We start from the raw sequence: 19,749 nt of genomic DNA, 5'->3' as shown, positions 1-19,749 counted from the left end.
AGAGGGGATGTTGTCAAGAAAAAAGTAGGATTTAGAACACAGGTGGGACGTGGGACTGCAGTAACTTTAAGACAGTCATCAAAAAGTCCTGTGAGTTTAGCAGCGTGTTTGTAAATTATGTGACATTAATTCAAATTTTGAAAGCTTTTCTTTAAAGCACTGTGGTGTGAAATCTTTGGCTTTACATTTTTCTCCCCAAAAGTAACAACTTTAGCAAGGTGTCTTCCTTATGTGGACTCTATTTCTGATTCAAAACAATAAACTTGGAAAAATTCAATGGTTAAAGTTCACTCTTCTTCTGGAGAGCCTCCTACTGAAACCAATGAGTTGCACCAAGAATATTTAGTGCTTAGTAATCCTCATATTCATTACTGCTCAGTCAAAGCCAGAATAAGGATCAGAAAACCTATCTTCAGGCTCTGTCACAGGTTGTGATATCAAAACTCCGTAAAATTCTAAAAAGACTAAGTAAATATTTGCTTGTTTCAAGGATTCTGTGGATTTCCTGTAGCTTGTTGAGAAAGTTTCCTAGGAACAGCCCCAAAACACCTCCTGAAGTTCACCACAGATCAATAGGTGTACTGTCACAGTGAAGATGTGGAAAATGCAACAGTTCACATACAGACTGTGATCGGGAATAAAACAAGGTCCCATGTGTCAGTCTCCTTGTTTTAGCACACAGCTCATTTCCTTAGCCCAGCCCCTGCAGAACACTGGCTATATCCTGATTTAATCCTGTTGCTTCACAGAGCCCCCTCAGCTAAACACTTTTATATACATCAATTAAAATTCGGGAGTAGGCCAGGCATGCTAGGGAATGCATGTGGAGAGCAATTTAACCCACCCCATTCCATTAATCTACCCAATTTCCTTAAAAAGAGTTGTAATCTCCCTCACAGCAAGTAATATTAAATGTATTGCAAGATACATATGCTCACCAAGTGAACATAATGAGAACATATTTATTTTTTCTAAGAGTAATGAGCATACTAAACAATTAATTTCAAAGCTATGCAAGTGTTACTTCACTGACAGAAACAAATACCTGGGGCTTTTACGCTAATATTTTCTAGTATATCTGAATATGAAACTAATGGAATAATTGCTCTTCAATCAAAGGCTAAAGAACTCAAACGTATTTGTTTTCATGAGATTAGATGAACCACAATAAGGAACTTTGTTGAAAAATCACATCAGTGTAGAAGATGACCAAGGCATGAATTCAAACCCAGCTGGAAAAAGACTCAACTTTCAATCACAAGACAAATTTCTTCTTTGAGCCACACAAGCTGATAGTTTCAAAATGGATCAAGAACTAAGGCCAATGGATGACCTAGTGATAAGCATGTGCTACCTGTGCACTGCCATATGCCTATAACAGCATTTCAGTGCTATATCTCCATCTTCACATTTCCCCATAAAACAAACTGCTGATAGCACAATAAACACTTTTCTGATTTCTTGCACCCCTTGCAAAGCCTCTAAAACTTAGAGAATGACAATTTACCCTGTGACACCCTCATAGCATACTAGTATCCTAGAGGTGTAGTCCTAGATCCATTACTAGGTACTTAGATATTGGGATTTTCAATTTTACCACTACAGAATTTCATGGTCCTCAGATTTTCCCACAATATATAAATACTACATCTTAACAAAATGAGCAGTTTTCTAAATCACTCCCACAAAAGTCGGGAAAGTCTTAGTCATGAATACATCTATGTTAACAAAAGTGTGTTAGACTTCATGCACTTTCTGTTACATAACAAAGTTAATGCATTACACATGAACAAAGCAGCAAAATTACACAGCCCTAAGCAGGGTTTACACAATCGTGCTGTAAACTTTAACTTTCAGATTGAGCGCTTGATTTCTCTAACTCAGCAATGCATTTTTGTGCTAGGTATTACTGTAAATTCTAAAAGGTTTATTAAAATGAAACCCAAAAAGTGTTACTTGTTTCCCATAGATACCAACTACTCTCCTCTATGGGAAGTGCTCTGGGTGGTAAATTATGCTCTTGGAAACTCTGCATGCTACCTCCTTGACACAACTAATCTCTGCAGAAATGCATTGACCTCACAGGGAATACCAAAGCAAATACTCACCCTCCGGGCTTTACTGGAGTATCCAAGTAGTACCAGTATCAGTGAATTATTCATGCATTTAACACAAGCATATATAAATCAAAACCACACAGCCTAAAGCAGGCTTAAACTTCACCACAACACAGGATCAGTTCTGAGGCTCCTCCAGGGACACTACTACTGTGTAACATGATCATCATTATAGTTTTTGCACTATAAAAAATACATCCAAAAATATTAGCCTTTACATACAAAATTCAGAGAAGACATAGCTGAGCACAGCTCTTGTCAATGTACTCAGCATTGAATTCACTATTTGTATTCATTTGGCTGAATAAAACATTGCTTAATTTACAGCCTTTAAAATGCAAGGTTTTGAATTTTTTTAAAGCTATCCCTCTACACACAGTTAATATTTTAGTAATTTTTCTCCCTAACTGGACATCAACTTTAATCATCCAACTAATTGGCAAAGTGCAAAAAAAACCAGAGCAACACACGTCACAGCCTTGATTCTTAGCTTCACGACTGCTGTTACTTTAGAAGTAAGCACGTACATGGTCTCCAGTCTGCCATACCCACTACATTCAAAAGTCACATTTTTTCATCTTCCTAACAAAAACATCTTCCTCCCTTACAAATCAAAACTTAAAGCTTCAGAAAAATATTAGGTTTGCATCACAGGTATATCAGAACTTTTCCTTTTCCTCAGTGTAAAATTGATCTATGTCTCAAATGCTTGCACATTAAATTGCTCTCTTACATGAGGAATACAAATGTTATTTGATAAGAGCTCACTCACACAGTCATTTATTGAAAGGATCACTGCAAAAAGGATCATTATCACATATATACATTTACATCTCACTTCTATTTTTCTACAAGACAAACAGATCACAAGGCAAAGCAATCTCAGTTGCCTTTGAAAATAAACTTTTTCAGAACCAATAAAAGGCTACTGTATCCCCATAATTGAATCTCTGAATTGGACCCTCAATTGTGAGTGTTTGCTTAAGCAAAACCCAAACCTGCATTAGGGACACGTCTGTTAATGACAAGCCAATGCTCTACTAACTTTTGATCAGAGGAGAGAAATTAGCAAAGTTAATACTGCTTAAGTTTAATCATTGGCAAAATCAGCGGAACTAATTTTAGCTGAGCAAAGCAATGTTCTGAAAACTTTGTTAAAAGGTGATTTTCAAAGTCTAATAAATGAACTTGAAACGCAAGGATGAGACTAAAAATATACATCCAAAAGATCTAGTACATTCAGTGCTTGAAACAAATGTGAACATTTGTATTTGTTCCAAGAACGTGCCAACTACATATCAGTACTGACTTTCTAAATCTGTTGCAACATGAAGAAGTAACAAGTAAACCTACCTTTTTGCAACTACTGTGCAAACTTCTTACAAAAATGTCAATAGCAACTGTTTAATACAATGGTAAAATGCAAAATTGACAATGGGACTACAAACTTTCTATTAACTTTGAGCATACACAAGAGCATCCTAATCAAAAAGGAAAAAAAAATTAGCATGTAGAAATAAATGGAAATGTAAATGATTTGTTAATTGTGTCCTATAAGCAATAGGTATATGTGAAGTCATATTATTAAATGTCTGATAATTTTAAAAAAACCAAAACCACACCATATTTTCAAGCAACAAAGTCTGACAGCCCGCGCCAGAAAGGCAAGAAGAAACTGTTGCCAGTTTCTCCTTTTTGTTTTAAAATGTCATTGTCTTCTTTTGCAGAAGCACACAGTGATGCTGACACCTCCAAGCAAAGAAACTTGACACTCTGTAAGTATACAGGGACTCACATGCTATAGATGAGAGTGGAACATATATCAGTAATAGGAAATATAGAAAATTCCTTGGAGTTCTTTACTCTTACAATTTTGATTTTCAAATCTTATGGACATTAAATACTGATGAATGTGTGGGGTGGAAGCAGAGGTGATACTCAAAATAAAATAATGAGATAAGGCTGCCCAATCTAGAAACATGCCAGCAAACATTTGGATTCTGATCTATTATACTTTGTCTCATGCTTGTAGAGAACACTTACTTTTAAATACTTATTAAAGAGCATTGTATGTAGAAGCATTTTCTTATTCTTTTATTTATTAAGCAAAATTACACCTCTGCTGTGAGACCTCTGAACAGGGAAGAACTATTTTTATCATTTGTAAGGTTTTCTAAAATTACAGCAAAATATTTCTCCTATAAACATACTGTAATGATTTTAAGGCTGTGGATTTCAAACTGCATCAAAATCTAAGTATTGGACTTTAAAAAAAAGTAAAATTCCCATCTTGCTGGCAGGTCCAAGTTCTCTTTCCTAGAACAGAAGATACAAGACCACAATGCTATCATTCAATTAGGATGGAAGTATTAAAAACCATTTGTCTCAGAGCAGCATCCCTTTGTTTGCTGTTTGTTATGAGCAGGAGCACATCCTGCAGAGCAACAGGGAGAGCTGTAACAGAAGTAACATTTTTTAGAAACTAAATAAAGGAAAGGCACCCAGATTACTCTTCTGTAAGTACCCTCTTCCTGCACTTCTGTGCCTGACAGCTTCAGAAATGTGGATTTAATCTTTACTTCATGGAATCATAGAATGGTTTGTGTTGGAAGGGACTTTGAAGCTCATTCAGTTCCAATCCCCGTGATGGGCAGGGGAACCTTCTACTACACCAGGTTGCTCAAACCCATTCAACCTGGCCTCAAACACTGCCAGGGATGAGGCACCCACAACTTCTCTGGGCAACCTGTTCAGTGCCTTACCACAGAGACTGAAATATTATCGTTTATGACTTAAACGTTTTCATGAAAGACTTTTGCCTATTACAGCAGAACTGTGTTACAAAAGCTAAAGAGATCACGAGCACAGCCTGAATAGGCCTCTGAGAGACCCTGGACCTTCACCGATGAAGATAAGATAAAGTAACAAGTCAGGGATGGGTACATTCACAAAGTACAAGCCTAATGGGGTGGAGATGATAGCCCCAGGGCTATCAGCTGCCAGGCTGGAACAGACCCTGACACCAAAGGGTGGAGGGAGAGAGGCTTTGGGTGTGTGTTGGAAAGGCCTCTGGTGAGAGGCAGTGACCACCCATCCTCCTGTGGGCAGAGAAGCTCAGCTAAGGGGCCCTTCACCCCGGGAAAAGCCTATCCCCAGCAAAGGGGCTGACATGGCCCTCAAAGACCCCCAAAGGGTGCCCAGACCCTGCACCAGAGCACTGCAGCATGATGCAACAGACCCCCCCCCCCCCTGCTGCAGGGACAGTGTCAAACTGGCCCCTGCAAGGGAGGCACGTGGGCACTCCCACCTGGCCCACAGCATGCATTAATCCAGGGAATTCCACACTCTTCAGCATGTGGCATGAGGCAGGGGACTCTCACCACCAGGTGGAGGGGAGCAACAAGACATGACTGGGACCTTCGGATGAGTGATGCGCTTCCACCTAACCCCGGTCACTGTCTCCCTGCCTCCCCAACCCCCACACACACTTTTCTTTCTTTCCTTCCTCTTTGGCTCTTCTACTATTAAATAAAACATACCAATTTTTTTGCACCAACATCTAACCTCATTTGGTTCTAATCTAATTTTTGGGTATATTTTGAACTTTCTAAGTTCTTTCTGGTTTATACACAGAGACAGTTTTCTTTGCTTTTCTGGGTTTAAACTGAATCCTAACACCCTCACAATATAGAGTTTCTTCCTAATATCTCATCTAAACCGATTCTTTCAGTTTAAAGCTAATCCACCTTGGCACACCACAACATGTCCTTGTTAAAAAAAAAAGTCCCTCTCCAGCTTTCTTGTAGGCCCTCTTCAGGTACCAGAAGGCTGCTCTAAGGTCTCTCTTGAATCTTCTCTTCTGAAAACTCAACTCTCTCAGCCTGTCTTCAGAGGAGATGTATTCCAGCCCCGTGACCATTTTTCTGGCTCTCCTCTGGACTCACTCTAAAAAGTCCACATCTTCTTTATGCTGGGGACCTCAGAGCTGGGTGCAGTACTCTAGCTGGAGGTCTTACAAGGGCAGAGTAGAGAGGAAGAATCACCTCCTTCGAACTGCTGGCCACACTTCTTTTGATGCAGCTCAGGATATAGTTGAGCCCTGTTGCCAAGTCACACTGAGCTCTTTCCACTCAACTTCAGGTCAGCTCTTCTTTTAGCTATTGTTTGCTCCCTTTTCCTGAGTCAGGGCCAATATTCACAGACATGGAAGCTTTGTAAGTAAGGGCAGGTGACTAACTCCAGGAGTGGAAGTTGCACAGCCAATTAAGCTTCTTCTTACAGTACCTGAGAAGGGGATTCACAGCTGCCAGTATGCCAAGCAGGACTCCTTAGACGGCTCTGACAAAACACCAAAGAGACAGGAGGTACACAACCACAAGTTGTTCTCTCTTACCCTCCTGGACTTATACACCAGCCTCTAGGATGATGGCTCCCAGCCTGAAACTCTACCTAAGTTTAAATACTTACCTGTACTCAAATACATGAGTTCCCAGCTTCCATTTGAAATATGGAAAAAATTGGGGAAGTGTCACAAATAGTTACAAGAACAGACACTTTGGTAAAATAGTCTAATCATTACTGGAGTCACCCCTGGAACAAGAAGGCCTCCATCCCCATGTTCTTGATCTGTCCTGCACAGGATGGAAGGAAAACCTGGATGATAAGTTGAACTCATTTGCTGTTCAGCTAAGATTACAAAAGCAAATCAGAGAACATGACAAGAATCCTGCTCCAGCACTGTGCAACTCTAAAGACTTCTTATGTATTTTTCACCAAGAGCTCATTGATTAAGTGCATAAAGAACATTATACTGGAAGTTAAAAACTATCTAACTTTGGTTTATTGCTAAATACTTCTTGGGGTTCCTAAATCAATTCATCTTCTCTCCTCACCTAGTGCCATGATTTAGCCGCATGCAAGCTATTCTGCTTCACTGAAGAACCGGTTCTTATTCTACTGTCTTCCAGAATCTCTTTCTTATCATACCCTATCCTAACAAAAGTGCACTGGCCCTTCAGCTTAGTATTGGTTACTGCTGACTACTGAAACTTTACTCACACTATAGATACTTTCAGAAGAGATAATATTTTCATTTTCTTCTGCTCTGTATTCATTTTATTTCTACATTTCATCACCAACATTCTAGAACAGCTTCTGTTGTGGTTATCTTCTTCGCTTTTTTCCTCCCAACTCTTTTGTCACTATCTCACTTCCATCTGTTTTGAAAAGCTATGTTCATGCTTACTAAAATCTTTCAAATTTTGCATTTTCGATTGGAACTGAAAAAAGGGCAATAACAAACACAACTTTAAAACAGAAACAGAGTTAAGTCTGGGAACCACTTTTAGTCTCCCATCTTGTGCTCCTGTAGCATACACACACATCCCCACACAAGCGTGTGCATAACTTTGCACAAGCCTACTTTGTCCCTCAGATGCTGCAGTCTGTTGAAATTAACAGAGAGGTTCATCTTAGCACTGATGAACAGATTTGCTAAGGCTAAAATTAGATCTTGTATTCACCAGTATCATATTCCAAAATGTTACACTACACGTGATCCTTTGAGCGCAGATGCTCACACCAATTACTGATAACAATCCATAAGAGTTAGTATACAGACCTAACTAGACACACCAAGAAGGACAGCAGGCTCTAATTTCATCAATAGAAAACCAAGGAAAATCTGGTAGTCTTTTCCGTTTTTGCCCTGAGCAGTAAATCAGCAGTATTCTTCAATACTGATTTAATTTACAATTAAGATTTTTCCTTAATATGATGGCTACACTCTATCTCACAAACCCCATTTTTAACCTTAAAATGTGACATAATATGAAAACTGCTGACACAAATAATTGACTGCTTTATTATAAATAGAATACTTGAAGTTATTTTTAAAATGCTTCATAAATCCACATTAAGTCTACTTTATTGATTTTAGAAAAGTTCATTTTATTTTCATAGTCATAGTCCATGGTTTGTGCACTTAAGAAAAAACACGTTTTTCAGTTTTAACTGTCATTGAAATATCTTTCATTTCAAAGATATCAAGAAATTATCACTATTCACTTTCAATACAAAGCCTCTCACACTTCAGCTGTCATTTTCAAAAAATCATACTGAAAATAGTGTTTCTAAGCAGAGTTCAGTTGCAGTGTAATAAGTAATAATTTCATCAATTAGCAGTATTCAGCATCCACTGAGAGTTCTCTCACTATTATTTTATTCATAGAGTCCTTTGTGGAAGTAGCATACTAAAAAGATCCATTTATCCTTCAAGGTTTTTCATAAATGTGTCATACATCTTAGAAAACAATTGGTTATTATTCTCGCTCAATCTAAATAACTATAATAACTTCCAGGTGTAAAACCTCCCTTTATGCTTCCAATCTTCTTTGCTCCCATTATGGGTCTACATTTTTAATAACTTATTCTAACATTTCTACCTACTTTCACAAATGAATTCTGGAGTTTTGCATGGATGCTAGACATGCCTGGATGGAAGGGTAGTCAGGCATTGTTAAGAGCAGAATAGAGTTGGGTTTCATAGAATGCCCTTCACAATCAGTGAAAACCCAAGCATTTCATAATGAGCAAGACACTAGTATAGATGCTAACAGTGCAACGGCTGGACAGGAAAATGCTGTGATTATTAAACTCAGCAATAGCCTGCTTTCAGTGTATATTTTATTTCTCCTTCCCTGTAGATCCCTCCACATATTTATTAGCATTTTTTCCTCTCTCAGAAGCTCTTCCTGCCTTCTGTCCTTTCATCGCAAGAGTGCAAAGGGCTCCCTTCAGAGCACAGTATTCTCATTCCTTAATTGACTGACAGAGATGCAATTGGGCAGCATGAGGACCCCTCTCAATGCTGTGCAGACAGCCCTGCACAGAGTGCACAGTGCAACAAAACATCCCTGCCTTAGGAGGCATGCACAGCAGCCTGCTTCATTCTCTCCACATTGGCCAAATGTTTTGTTGACTGAGAAAAAACCCAGCCAGAAAAGTTCATTTCAATGGACGTTCCAATTTAAATAAGGCCTCTCAGAGCACAGTCAACAAAATCACACCAAAAACCAAGGCAAACATGCAGCAATATACTAATAAATAAACTAGGTTTCCCAACAACCACTTTGCAAATGGAGTGGAGTCCAATCTCCATGATAAATACAAGCCTAATGACATTGAATGCGTGACTGATACTTGAAAGAAGAGTGTCCTTAGGAAGAACACATTAACTAAAATCAAACCTTCCAGTTTTCCACCTTCTACAGTCTCAAAGTGGTGTGCACAGGTACCTCTATTAAAAAAACCACACACACACACCCCAACAAGACATGTAAATCAGACAGGTTGGCTGCCTGGACACTTTGCTCCTTAATTACATATATAATTGTTTTTGAACCTGAAATTAAAATGTCAGAATGCACCATGATTGCCTTTAACTGATGACTAGCATCCCATCTAAATGGAAATATTTAGATTCATCACCTAGATACCTTTTTAATTTGCTTTCAAATAGAGTCACAGGCAAGCATGTCTGCCTTCTCCCATTTGCACTGTTGGTGTCAAGTTGAACTGGAAAGGCCAACCATTTCAATGAACTAAAATAAACGTAATTTTAAGGTCAAGTCACTTGTAACACTTCAGGCAGCAAATGTCATACTGAAAATAAAATTGAACCTTGGCTTGAGCAGAGATGAAAGGTTTGGCATTTCAAGGACTTCATTGTGTTTATCACTTTAAATCTACAAATTAAATACCAACATCACATACATTAATATTTATCAAACTAAGAATGCTTTCTGAAATGATATCTTTAAATACTGAAAGCATTATTAAAAACAAAATACTCCTATAGGTGGGCTTACTCTTAATTCAAATGTCTCTGCAACACCTAAAACCACTTAAAATTCTGCACTGGTTTAGGAAGGCAGCTATGACTACAGTAAGAACCCAGATGTTTCACAGGAAGGTCTAAGTATTTTGACAGAGGAAATAAGTGAAATTGCCAAACTCAGACCATAGCATAAGAATCACAGAATCACTAGGTTGGAAGAGACCTTCAAGATCATTGAGTCCCATGCCCTAACACTTCAACTAAACCATGGCACCAAGTGCCACATCCCATCTTTTTTTAAACACATCCAGGGATGGTGACTCCATCACCTCCCTGGGCAGACCATTACAGCACTTTATCACTCTTTCTGTGAAAAACTTTTTCCTAATATCCAACCTATATTTCCCACATGCTCAACACATGCTGCCAGCTTAATGTCATCCACAAACTTACTAATGAAAGACTCAATCCTCTCATCCATGTAATCAATAAAGATATTGAACAGAACTGGCCCCACCACAGACCCCTGAGGGACATCACTGGTGACTGGCTACCAGCTGGATGCAGCACCATTCACCAGTACCCTCTGGGCCCAGCCATCCAGCCAGTTCTGAACCCAGCACAGAGTGCTCCTGTCCAAGCCATGGGCTGCCAGCTTTTCCAGGAGTGTGCTGTGGGAGACAGTGTCAAAGGCCCTTGCTGAAGTCCAAACAGACAACATCCACAGCCTTCCCTGCATCCACCAGGAAGGTCACCTGGCCATAAAAGGAGATCAGGTTGGTCAAACCCAGCCTACCTCTCCTGAACCTATGCTGGGTCCAATACCCTGGCCATCCTGTAAGTGCTGTGTGATGACACTCACTATAAACTGTTCCATCACCTTACTGGGTACTGAGGTCAGGCTGACTGGCCTATAATTACCAGGATCCTCCTTCCCACCCTTTTTGTGAATGGGTGTCACATTGGCCAGCTTCCAGTCATCTGGAATCTCCCCAGGGAGCCAGGACTATTGGAAAATGATGGAGAGTGGCTTTGCAAGTTCATCTGCCAGCTCCCTCATCACCCTGGGATGGATCCCATCTGGTCCCATAGATTTATGAACATCCAAGCAGCTCAGCATTTCTCTGACTGCCTCCTCCTGGATAACAGGGGGACCATTCTGCTCCCTGACACCATCTACCAGCCCAGGAGGACAGCTGTCCTGAGGACAAGCCATCTTCCCACTAAAGGCTGAGGCAAAGAAGGTGTTAAGCACTTCTACTGCCTTCTTATCTGCAATTACTAAGTTCCCTTCCACAACCAGTAGAGAACAAAGTTTGGCCTCACCCTTCCTTTTGCCATTAATACATTTATAAAAATATTTTTTATTATCCTTTATAAAAGTTGCCAAATTAAGTAAGAACTGAGCTTTGGCCTCCCTCATTTTTTTCCTACATGCCCTAGCAACCCCCTTAAATACTTCCTGAGACACCTGACCCTCCTTCAGAACAAGGATGTTGAAAAAGTAGATTATTTCACTTGTGATTTATGATTTGGATAATATTAAGAAAAAATTCCTTTACATATCTTGATATAAACACTCCTCAAACTTACATGCTTTGTCATTTCCTCCTCACTGCATCTTCTAATTTCTGCTGCTAGTGCTGTTTTTTTCTACTCCTACTTGTATCTTACATTCTTTGCCCTATGCAAGAGCAAAAAAAAATTGGAATCTTTATTATAGTTGTAAGAGTCTATGAACAGAAAAAAAGCAATTTAAAGTATAGACCCAGTCTGAATCACCTGTTATTTCATAAAAGAATACACCTGGCCAACTGAAAGGCAAAATGTTCTAATTTCAAAAAAGCATTATTATGAGAAGAAAACTGAAGAATTTAGTTCAATTCTCCCACTTACTACTTTAGCTGCCTTCTTCCCCAATCACAATTTGACCTGGATATTTTATAAATTTATATTTTGAATTATGGCATTGCATACTGCATTACGGAACTGCATAAAGACCAAGAGGGCAAAATGCCCCCCAAGATCTGTGTAGCCAATCTCTGTTGGCAGGTTTCACAAACTGATGCTCTGCACATGTCGGGATGCCAGAGATTTATGCTGTGCTGATTTGCAAGAATTCTGCCCTTAGTATAAAAATGACAGCAAATGCAACTGAAAAGACTTTGAAAAACATGCCCACACAAACACCACCCTCTGAGCTTCTGATAAGGCATTTATGGCCAAAGGTTCCTAATCCCAAATGTTTGATTTCTTTGCCAAATCACATACTTGCCGAAGTCTCATATAAAGGCACAAATCCTGCTCTTCTCAAAGGCGGCAGCACAGGGCAGGGAGCAGAGTGTGTAACACTGTACTGATGAAATAAAAAAAGGAATAGAAATCATATGCTAATAAGAGGAGGGAGGTTGCCAGGCAACCAGGGAGGGAGAGAAAGCAGTTTTTGATTTGAACTCGGTGCTGTCAAAGGGTTAGCATAGCCAGAACAAACAGGACACATTCAATCCAGCTTGTCTGCAGCCACCAGGAATTTCATCTTTTCTCAATATTTTAACTAGAAGTGTGCTCCCAACTCAGTACCAGTTACTTTTGTGTTCCCTGAGTCATTTTACTGACACTGGCAAAATGGTATAGGATAGGAGGGACAGTAGAATTTTTCAAAGTGTAAATTTGAAAAGCAGCAGCTTGTGTCTTTGGGTAGCACAAACTGCACCACACATGTACACTGGCCAATAGGATGGAGAGAGCCAAGCAGTCTTGGGTCCAAGCAAATACCAGCCCATCAGATGCAGCCACACCCCTCTGGGCTGCACTGAAAACTGGGCAAGTCCTGCCCTGCTGCTAAAATTGCACTCTTCCAAATGCATCTCAAATGCCTGCCCTGCAGTGCTGCACTCTTGTCACAGCAGATCGGCAAAATCCTGCCTCATGGATATCAGCTTTCTATATCAGCATGTAATTACACTTTCTTAAAAGATGTGACACTAAGCAGAGGGAAGAATAAATTTCCAGTTTGGTCTACAACATAAAATCATCACAAAATTCATTTCTGTAACTAAAATAAAATCAATTTCAGTTCCTTCTTGTTTTCAGAGTTGCTAACTGCAGATTAATTGTAAATCTCGGCCATGAGAAGGGTGAGAATAGCAGTTCTTACATGAAAGACCTCACAAAAAGAGTAAAAATTTAAAGGATGGGGAAAATGGGAGTTTAATTTGAAAGTAACATTAAAACACAAAGGTTGAAGAAAAATGAAATGCACAAGTTTTGAAAAGGGATTTTTTTTCCCCCGACATAATTATTTGGAGGGCTTGACTGCTACAGACTGGCAGACTATCAACAGTAGAGGCAAGACCATACATAATTCCTTGAGCATCAACAGGATTTGCATATAAAACATGAAAAGAAAAAATATTTCACACAGAAGACTTTCCTCCCTACTTGCCAGATCAAATTTTAACCTGATGAGTAAATCATTGTTCAATTCTCTAAGACCGACGTGATAATTGTGGTCTACAATCTTCCACAAGGTCTAAGCAATCATGCTATAATTGCTGTTCCACTCAGCTAAGAGTTTATTACAATAAAACCACTAAAACAATGAAAAGGCTTGAGAAATTCATTAGGCAAAAACAGCAAAGTTTTGTTTTCTCACTGACTGCTTGTGAAATGACCCTAGGAAGACACAGCCGTCAATCTGGAACAGCCATCTGATCATCACAACAAGCTATAAAGCAGTAGCATAAAAACATTCTACATATTAAAGCTTCATTATGGAACTTCAAAAAACTAGCAGGTATTTACAACAGAGAGAGATACTGTAATAAGTGGGGCTTTTAAAATAAAAGTTTAGCCTAGATCAAAGAAAGCTAGCTTCAGATATTTATTCACATGACCTTTGCCTAGCAACTTTGTGAGCCATGCTGACTAGTAGAGTTCCCTGCTATCATGCTGGAGGTTTCCTGTTTTTTACAGTATTCTTTATTTTTCAATCTTTGCCCTCCTTCCCACTGTGAGCACACCAAGCCTAGCCCTGAGACATACCTTTCTACCTGCAACTTTTTCACTGTTCTTGTCCATTTGCATTGGGAGAAAAATAAATGTGAAACTTGCCAACCTTCCTGTCCTTGCCCATGCTTGGTAACAGCTGCTAACTATATCCCAGGCAATGAAGAACTGCCACCGCTATCAAACCTGCTGCTTAAAACACTGTGGAATTTGCAGGCTGTACAATAATGCTTTCTCAAGACTTAGGAGCACTTCCCAAGTGACCCTTCCATGCAGCAGGAAACATGGCACAAGGGACTCTGCTCCCCTGCCTGACTCTGGAACCAGCTGCAGGCCTTTAGTGCAGATGTGCTGTCTGTACCATCAGTGAGCTGCTCAAACAGCCCATAGCCTCACCCCACATTCATTAGGACATTCAGACAGCAGTGTAGAACTTGCTGCTGAAGGAACTCAAAATGAACAAACACACTGCCTACTGAGCATTGAGGAACTCCTGGAGCCTCTTGTGTCCTCACTAAGGTCAGCACCCAATGGACACAGTCTGGCCATTAAGAAACATTTCTCAGAACCCTGAAGTAACACCAAAGAAATACGTGGATGAATTATATAACTTTTGAAATGAAAATACATTATATAAGAGCCATTTATACTTTCTGAAGCTAAATGAAGAGAAAGCATAACATCGTTATAGTTCATTGTCCACTGAACACTGTTCATTGCATTTTAAGTGAAAGTGACACAAATTTACCCTGATAATACACAATTCCCTGATTGCAATTTCAGAGCATGGCTCTAGCCCTTTGCACCTTTCACTTTATTCTCACAAGTCAAGGTTCAGTGTTGGGGTGGAAACAGCTGTGACAGCATTCTAGGTACCCAGCTGCTGGTCTAGCAGGAAATTACCCACTCATCAACACCCAATTCCCCTTTAAACCTACACACACGATTCAGAAGGAAGGACAGATCTGTGAAGTGCCAACATACTGCCTACCTACTGCAAGAACAATACTGCTGTTTCGTACTAACTTGTGTTGGGCGGCTGGTTTTCGTTTTCTCTGAATGTTTCAGATTTGTGACAACAGCGTGGCAAAGTGTCCCCACTCTGCTGAGAAGAAGCCCCTTCCAAAAAAGTGGGAGACCTACTCTTCTCCCCAGACTGTAGTCAAGGGGACAGAGAGCTGGAAAGCATCCACAACCCAAACATCACCGAGTAAAGAGGAGAGACTATAGAGCAACACTGGAATGCAGTCAGGAAAACACAGGGTGCAGAGAACAATGCTAAACTATGTCAGTCAAGATTCTGTTCTATTCATTTTGCAATTCATTAATTTCTGAATACTTGATTTCACAACTTTAATTCCTCAAAGAATCCTGAAGATTGCAATAGATGTAATTATATATGGTTTACACACAGTGATAGTCAGGAATCAGGTGAAACAAAAGAGAAGACAAAAGAATGGAAGACTTTCCTTCCCAGAGTATCATTGGGAAGTTTACATGAAGTCTGTAAACACTCTCTGGAGCTCAAATGTACATTTAACAGTTTCACATTACAAGTTAGAAAGGAAATGCTGCCCTCATAGTGTAGATTTCAAAAGTTCTTGTAAAGATTTAGAGAGATAATAAACAAAAACCCAAGGCAAGTCCTTATACCATAAATCCAAGGTAGGTACTTTCACATGGAGCTATTTTTAAACAAGCTTTCTTTCCTTTTGCTTAGAGTATCAGTGTCCAAGGAATATTAGCAGCACACTTTGATAGTTGACTTTATTTTTAAAAAGGCAATGTTTGGGGTTTGTGGAGTTCCTGGTAGTTGAGGGGAGAGTTGTTGGTTTTTTTTTGTATTTTGGGTGTTATTTTTGTTTTAGTGTTAAAAAAAATCAAATTGGAGAAAAGCATATAAATCACAACAAAAAGCATTTAAATCACAACACGCCTAGTCTTCCACAATTTGGAAGGCAGGTTTTAGAAAAAACAACTCTCTATGTAATTTATTCATTTTCTTTAGTTAGGTCCAGAGACTGAAGCTGCTGGCTAAGCCAAGCAAGAGGGACAAGATTTCTCAGGGACAGTTTCCTGGAAGTTTTCTTTTGTAAAATAACTTGGAGAATCATCCATGATTTTAGCTACCTCTAGCACAGATTCTTGCCTCTTCTTTAACCAATGTCTTTTTATCCAGCCTTAACTATTTAAATACATTGTAAAGTAGCACCAGGACTTAAGAGATCATTTTTAATATTTTATTATAGAAATTTGAGATACTAACCATTGAGACAAATGTCATCATCATTTATACTGTAGCCAAGAAAGTGACCAAAATATTCAAGTTGTGCTGCCAGTGCTCACATTGATAGACTCCTCCACTCAACAAACAAATTACTGAAAATATTTATCTACAATGATAGGATTAGCTAGCAGGCACTGTCCCTACTTCAAAGACAAAGATAAAACACATTTTTTGAAAATGCAGCACTTCCTCCCCCAAAAAAATAAAGTCCTATGCTACAATGCTGCAATTAGATTATCAGTAATTATTGATACACTCATCTGTGAGACAAACCATACAATGACTAAATTTATTCGAATAGATGGGGGCAGGACAGGACAATACGTTTGGTTAGAAGGAGACTGCGTTGATTTCCTTGCTAGTTTAAAGGACTGCTGAAAACAAATATACAGTAGATACTGACCAAAGTTTGTATCTGAAACCTCAGAGTAAAGTAAACGCCAGCCTTTTAAAAATCCATCAACTCATCTCCTAAACCATGTACTACTGCATACTGCTACCAACACAGGATCCTATCATAACATTGTTCTTTCAATCTGAGTAACAAGTATCTAGAAATGCAAAACAATGCTATACAAAAAACATTTTGCATTAAAAATTTAAGGAAAGTACTCAAAAACCCAAACAACTAAAATCAAAACTTTATCATAGAAAAATGAACTTTAACATTTGAAGAAAAATCCAAGACTGGCTGCTCTGAAAACACTGAGCTGGTAAGAGACAGTGACGATTTCATACCACAGTGTCTCCCTAATTGCCAGGAAGACTTCTGCGATAGTTCATTCTTCCTATCCATTCCATGCTTCAGTTTTATCAGAGTATCTGTAAGATCATTTCTGGACATTAGTCATGGTTTAAACAGCAGCTCAGCTAGGAAATGGACTGGACACAAAAACTCAATACAAGAACTAATGATAAAATTCAGTCACAACTGACCTAGAGATGTGTTCAAGTTTTTGCTGTGCGTATTTGTGTATTACGTCTGGGCCTCAATGATCTGCAATAGCCCAAACTAAACTTAACATTTTACACTTCAAGGTATATAACAACAAAAAGTTGTGTCAGGCTAGAACAAGACTATTAACCACAAGTTCGTTTGTTATTGCTTTTGTTTTACTAGACTCTTCACAAAGAGCTGAAGTTTACAGCCAAACGTGAGGTTCTGGGAAAGGTAGGAAAATGCTACCTTGAAGTCCAACCTTGCAACCTGGCTAACACCAGCGGGAGCTCACCACGTGTGCCAGGGCACCAGCCTTGGTCACACCCCACCTCAGCTCCGCCTTTCCAAGGCCAGGTCCGGAACCTCCTTCCAGCGACCTGCAGCAAGGAATGTCACGAAAAACCTCGAGTGCCACAGGTGAGAACGCCTCTTGCAGCGAGGCTACTAGCCCGGCCCTCCTGCTCAGCCTCCCATGCAATTGTTTTGGTCCGAGCAGACCGGGTGCAGTCCGTGAGCGCAGCTTGACCCGTGACAAGGACAGCGATGAGCCGGGTCCCGCACAGCTCCTCTGGCCCACAGCCAGCCAAGGGACGCCGAGCCCGAGGCCATCGGCCACGGACCTTGAGACCGTCCAGGGCTCACCAGGTCACGAACCCCGAGCAGCCCCGCCCCTCAAGAACCGTGCCAGAGCCGGGAGCCCGACCTGCCCCGGAGATGGGGCTCGGTCACATCCTGCCCTCGAGTTCACCGGGGAGTGACGGAAGGCGGCGAGCAGAGGGGAGGCGGCGGGCGCCGCCCCCTCACGGCCCCCGGCCGGGCACCGGCCGCGCTCGCCGTGCCGAGGACGGGGGCACGGCTGGAGCGGTGCGCCCGGCGCTGCCCCGACAGCCCCTGCCCGCCAGGGCTGCGGCTGCCCGGGCAGCAGGACAGCCCCAGGGGCCGGTGCCGGGGCTGGTCGGCACGGCGCGGCACAGCACGGAAAGGGGCGGCGGGACGAGGCTCCGGGCACAGCCGGCAGGCAGCGGCGAGGGACTTCCTAACGCCGCCAAACTTTATCGGGCGCCGGCGCCGCCGGACACAGCCCCCTCCCCGCTAATGACAGCCGCACGTCCCGGCAGGGCGAGTGGGTACCTCAATGTCCACCGGGTCCCGGCTCAGCACACGAGCCATGGTGTCCGCACCGCCTTCCCCCAGCTCCCCGCAGTCCCGGAGTGGAAGGGAGCGGAGAGCGGGAAGAGGCGGAGCCGGCAGCCCGGGCAGCAACGCCCAGGTGGGCGGGCGCCCCCGCGCCGGGCCGGGGCCGCCCCGCCGGGCAGGGCAGGTGTCCCGCGGGGCGGCAGCGCTCCGAGCCCCGCGCCCCGGGCCTGCGGCAATGGCCACCGAGCGGCGGGGACGCGGCTCGGCAGCAGCGCTGCTCGGGGCTCCCCGCACACCGCCCCGCCGGGAACGGCCCGGGGCCGCGCCCCGCCGCTGCGCCCTCCGCACGGTCCCTGCACGGCCCCATGCGCGCACCCGGCCTCCTGCGGCCCTGCCCCTCTCATCCCTGGTGGTGGCCGAGAAACTGCACGGGAGGGACCAAACGCCGCCCTGGCTGTGTTTATCCACTCATGAAATCCCACAGGATCAGCCTGCACGCCGCGGCTGAAGCCAGCCCTGCTGCGCCTGGGGTCGCCCTCCTGCCCAGCAAAGAGCGGTGACCCTTCCCAGGGTTACACCCTCCCAGCAGCACCGGCCTGGGCTGTCCCTGAACCTTCACCCTTCTCCCCGCAGGGACAGCGAGCCTTCCCCCTTGGGAGCCTCCCCTCGCACAATCCATCCAGCAGGTGGGAGTGGTGCGCGAAGGCCAGGTCACAGCCTACCAACATTGCAATTGTTTAACACTAGAAACGCAATATTTACGGTATGTATAATATCACGGAAACAAACATTCTCGCTGCAACAAGCCTAGGAAAAGAAAGCGAATATTCTCCACTTCGGGAAGCAACAACCTAAACCAACCAGCCAACCAAGCACTGTAACATCTGTTTCTACGGTGCACTTTCATTTAGCCATGCCTATGACTGATCAAAATAAGGGCACATTTATCCCCATTTCACAAGGATAGAGGAGTTTAAAACTAATCTTTTATTTTTTCCAATGTGCATGCCAGGCAGCTTCCTGGCTTCTTCCTCTCCTTCTTAAAACATAGCCCAGATCTGCTCTTTATTCCCTTTACAGCACTCATTTTATCCAGCTAGCTTTTACTATCCACTCCTTAGTACAGTGTTAAAAAAAAAATTTTAAAAGGGTTTCCCACTCCTATTTACTTTACAAAAAGCTTGGAAAACTGTAAGTAGCTTCTGGACACTGGTGACCCTTTGGGTGCAGTAGAGAATTGGTTTGCCTTTTCCTTTCACATCTCCAGAGATAATGTCTCTCACAGAATAGCATGGAAATTTTTCTTTACCTTGTAATTATTTTATTTCTTTCCATCTCTGTAAATGAGCAGTTTAGAGATGCCCAGTGGAGGTTTGTTTTTTTTTTCCTTTGTAAGATGTGAAGAAATAAGGTTATGGTCTTT

At 41.8% G+C, this 19,749-nt stretch overlaps 1 protein-coding gene across 10 annotated transcripts in view; it reads right to left on the bottom strand.

Annotated features, from left to right (window-relative positions):
* The window catches only part of DPYD (dihydropyrimidine dehydrogenase), a 331,722-nt gene extending 313,006 nt beyond the window's left edge, over positions 1 to 18,716 (bottom strand). For 2 of the 10 annotated variants that reach the window (XR_013183268.1, XR_013183269.1), the window contains exon 1: positions 18,321 to 18,528. Coding sequence is in view for 4 of the 10 variants with exons in the window: in XM_054638674.2 (XP_054494649.2) it covers positions 18,321 to 18,359 (39 nt within the window). In the remaining 6 variants the exon portion in view is untranslated. Of the gene's footprint in view, positions 1 to 12,225; positions 12,324 to 18,320 lie in introns of those variants that run through there. The other 8 variants (XR_013183272.1, XR_013183271.1, XR_013183270.1 and 5 more) reach the window with 8 other exon arrangements.
* Between the last annotated feature and the right edge of the window lie 1,033 nt (positions 18,717 to 19,749).

This window comes from Agelaius phoeniceus, chromosome 8 (genome assembly GCF_051311805.1).
Source record: "Agelaius phoeniceus isolate bAgePho1 chromosome 8, bAgePho1.hap1, whole genome shotgun sequence".
Lineage (NCBI taxonomy): Eukaryota > Metazoa > Chordata > Aves > Passeriformes > Icteridae > Agelaius > Agelaius phoeniceus.
Note: the sequence above shows the minus strand (reverse complement) of the source record. Positions and strands in the feature narration are given on the sequence as shown.